Genomic DNA, 3339 nt, shown 5'->3' with positions numbered 1-3339 from the left:
AGGAATAACAGAGAGTTGGCCATTCTAAGGTAAAAACCCAGCGCATACAGTGTTCATGTTTTGTTTTTTTGATCCATCCAGACGGCTTCCTGCGCCCCCCCTGCAATGATTCGCCGCACCGTGAATCATATGCATGTGCACCAACACGCACGTATTGATTAATAATTTTGCACAATTAATAATCCAAGAGAAACCGCAAAGTCAACAAAAGGATTAAATAATTTACTTACCTGTACGGCGTGAAGGAGGGGTGGGGCAGGTAGCTGGGGTGGTAGTAGGCGGCTGCAGCCGCTGCTGCTGCAGGGTCCAGGCCAAGGGGCAGAGACTGCATCCTGAGAGAATCCTCGGCTGTGGCGTAGGGTCGAAAACTCCGGAGGTACTCCTCTGGTACAGCACCAGGTGGCACCGCATTAGGCAACTGTCTGGGCAGGCTGGAGGGGGCGGGCGGAGAAGCGAGGCACAGCAGGAAAATTATAGTTTGTTTTATTTTCTCCGTTTATAATTGTGTGAATTCATCAGGATTCAATAGGAAACGACGTCAACTAATTGCTTTCAGCACTAATGTCAAAAAGATGAATGTGTGCTGTAGTTGCTTATTCCAGAGAGTCTGAAATCAGAAACGCTATTGATCACAACATCCAAGTGAGCGGCTACTTCCTGTAATAAAACTAAACACAGATTTAGCAATTTGATAAAAGGGAGGGAAATTATTGTTTTTTGCTTACTTAAGGGGCGGAAACCGTGAATCCTGCATGACAGCACCAGGGGTGAGACCAAAGGCATAGGGGTTTCCCAGGAGGTGAGCAGGGACCGAGGGGCCACCTTTTTCCTGGGAGAAGGTCCCCTCTGCAGCCAGACGTTCCCTGCTGGCCCCACGGGGCCCCGAGTCAGCCTGCAGAGAGATACAGGGAAAGAATCTTGGTCATTGTTCGCTGGGACCTGTGACCGTCACGGTTGTCACAGCTCATGGAAGCAGCCCTTTGAGAGGGGAGATAGAAGAAATAATAGGCCTGTTTGTGAAGTGGCAGCCTCCCTCGCCCAGTCTGCTTACCTCAGGCACTTTTAGAACATTTCTTACAACAGCACCCTCTGTTAAAAAGCAGATGGCTAAACATTTCTAATAGTGAATGTAAAAGAGTAGAAGCAAGAGGACAGAGGCAAAGAAAAGAAGAGCTTTTTTTCACTAAATGTAAACAAGAGCTGACATCCGTATGATCGACGAGAACGGTGATGTTGCAAATGATCATGACTCTGATCCGAGATAAAGAGAGTATGAGTCTGTGGCTGTATCCACAACAAAATCCAAAAAGCTTCATCCCCATGCCTCTGTTCCCCTTTCTTTCTTCTTTTCCTTCACCTCCATCCCTTCTTCCTTTCCTTTTGGCAGCAAGCGTTGTCTCACTTCTTCAATCCCACAACAAACACACACCAACACTCAGCGAGCGCACACACCGTTTCAGAGCTACAAAAGACATCCCGCTGAGGGAGTGGGAGTGCGTTTTCTGAAGCTTTGGTTTTCCTCGGCCTACAAACGCAAGAGCAGAGGAGAGATTTTTACACTCCTTCTGAGCTATACAAAGAAATTGCTCAAAGGAGGACATACTGTCAAGGTTTTCCTGGGAAAGAAGGAGCATTTATCAGACATCTCGCAAAACCAGACTTAAAATTGGCAAGAGAACAAGTAGGAGGAGAAAGAGGGGAGACAGGGAAAAACAAGATGAGGCCATAAAGACAGTGAGCAGGAGGAGTTGGCAGTTCTTGAACCCACTAAATTAACCTCTGGGTTCCCTGGGAGTAGAAGACCTTACAGCGGTACCGCCGCCTCTCTCACCACTGCCTCTGATAAAACAAATCCCATTTACTGAACCATTAACTCCACAGCTACTGACCCAGGCTGACACTGATGCGCCAACATCCAATCTTAAATGCCTCTAATGGTCAGACTCCTAACATGACCCTTTGTTTAAACCCCCTCTCGCACTTTCCAGTAGTCTAATGCAGCTATTTACTCCAAGCAGTTTGCTGCGCTCCACTAAACAACGTGGTACTTTATTCCCCCCCAAAGCAAGCACAGTCTCCTCGACCCCAGCCCAATCCTTTTTAAAGCTTTATGAGCAGTGGGAGAAGGTGGACGTCCGCCGAGGGCCTCAGCAGCCATGTGGAAAAGAGGGATAGATATGCCAAAATATGTCGGTATCAGCAGTTTATGGATACTTTATCCAGTCCTAAAATATTGAGATTTTATATTGTTTCTGAAGGAGCAGATAAATACAACAAACTTGACAAAAACTGAAAACACCCAATAGTTTCAGTTCTTCTTCACTTGTTGATTCAATCATGTCAAAAGATTAAAACTGTTTGTATCATATATCTTGCCAGTTACAAAGTTTGATTAAATATAGCAATATTTTTGGATGCCAATTTGTCCTTTCTTATGAATGGACTATTAAAAGGCAAGTATTTTTTCCCCAGTTTGATAGACATGAAGATCTGTGTAAGCCAGATTTTGTTAGCTATAACAGACGTCTACTTTGCACCCTTAACAATGAGCAGAACATTGTTGATGTTTTACTCTACACTGGTTCACCAAAAGAATGATCAGACAGTAGTAGACTGATTACATAGACATGCAAGAAACATTTAGGAGTAGTTAAGAGAAAAAGTGAACTGAGTAGAACATGACTCTACAAACCACAAAACAGTAAATGCACAAAAAAGTAATAACATTTTATGCCATGATCACTGAGAAGTTCAAAAGTAAATCATTCCTTTTTTGTTTGCGTTATAAACCAAATTTTGCACCTTGAATTATGCAATAATGTAAAGTGCTTCCCTCTATTTTTAGCACTGAAATTATGGTTTCAAAACCATAAACATTTTCAGTTTAAAGTACTGGGAAATAGCATTTTAATACGTGGCAGCAAAAATTACAGAGTCTCCCAAATATCACATCCAAGCACTGTCTTGCAATTATAATAATACAAAACACTCGAGTATTAGTGATGTCTGCAAATCAATATATTGGGAAGCTTTATGCATTAGTAAATATGTCAAATATGTCAGAATATTTTGCAGCAGCAGGAACAATTTTTTAACTTAAATATGTTGATTATACATTTTTCTTTATTGGTATGTCCTGTAAAACATTCTGTCTTTCTCAAGGTTATCAATGTGTAAGAGTTACATACTGACCCATACCTAATGGACTGTGCCTTGTAAACAAGTTGCAATTCATCGATCTGGATGAGTTGATAAGCTTTTTTTTTTTTTTTTTTTTTTTTAAACACCCGGAAATTTTGGTGAAAATTTTTTTTGGGGAAACCCCCCCCAAAATATGAA

At 42.2% G+C, this 3339-nt stretch overlaps 1 protein-coding gene across 1 annotated transcript in view; it reads right to left on the bottom strand.

Moving 5' to 3' along the window:
- The window catches only part of gse1b (Gse1 coiled-coil protein b), a 209900-nt gene that overhangs the window by 14648 nt on the left and 191913 nt on the right, over window positions 1–3339 (bottom strand). The window contains exons 5-6 of the mRNA XM_015038632.1: window positions 726–892; window positions 231–431 (exon numbers count right to left, since the gene is read on the bottom strand). Coding sequence (XP_014894118.1) covers window positions 231–431; window positions 726–892 — 368 coding nt within the window. The remainder of the gene's footprint in view (window positions 1–230; window positions 432–725; window positions 893–3339) is intronic.

The sequence above is a fragment of the Poecilia latipinna genome, unplaced genomic scaffold (genome assembly GCF_001443285.1).
Source record: "Poecilia latipinna isolate Pla-1442-1.1 unplaced genomic scaffold, P_latipinna-1.0 Scaffold448, whole genome shotgun sequence".
NCBI classification, from domain to species: domain Eukaryota; kingdom Metazoa; phylum Chordata; class Actinopteri; order Cyprinodontiformes; family Poeciliidae; genus Poecilia; species Poecilia latipinna.
This window is presented reverse-complemented; position numbering and strand designations above follow the sequence as displayed.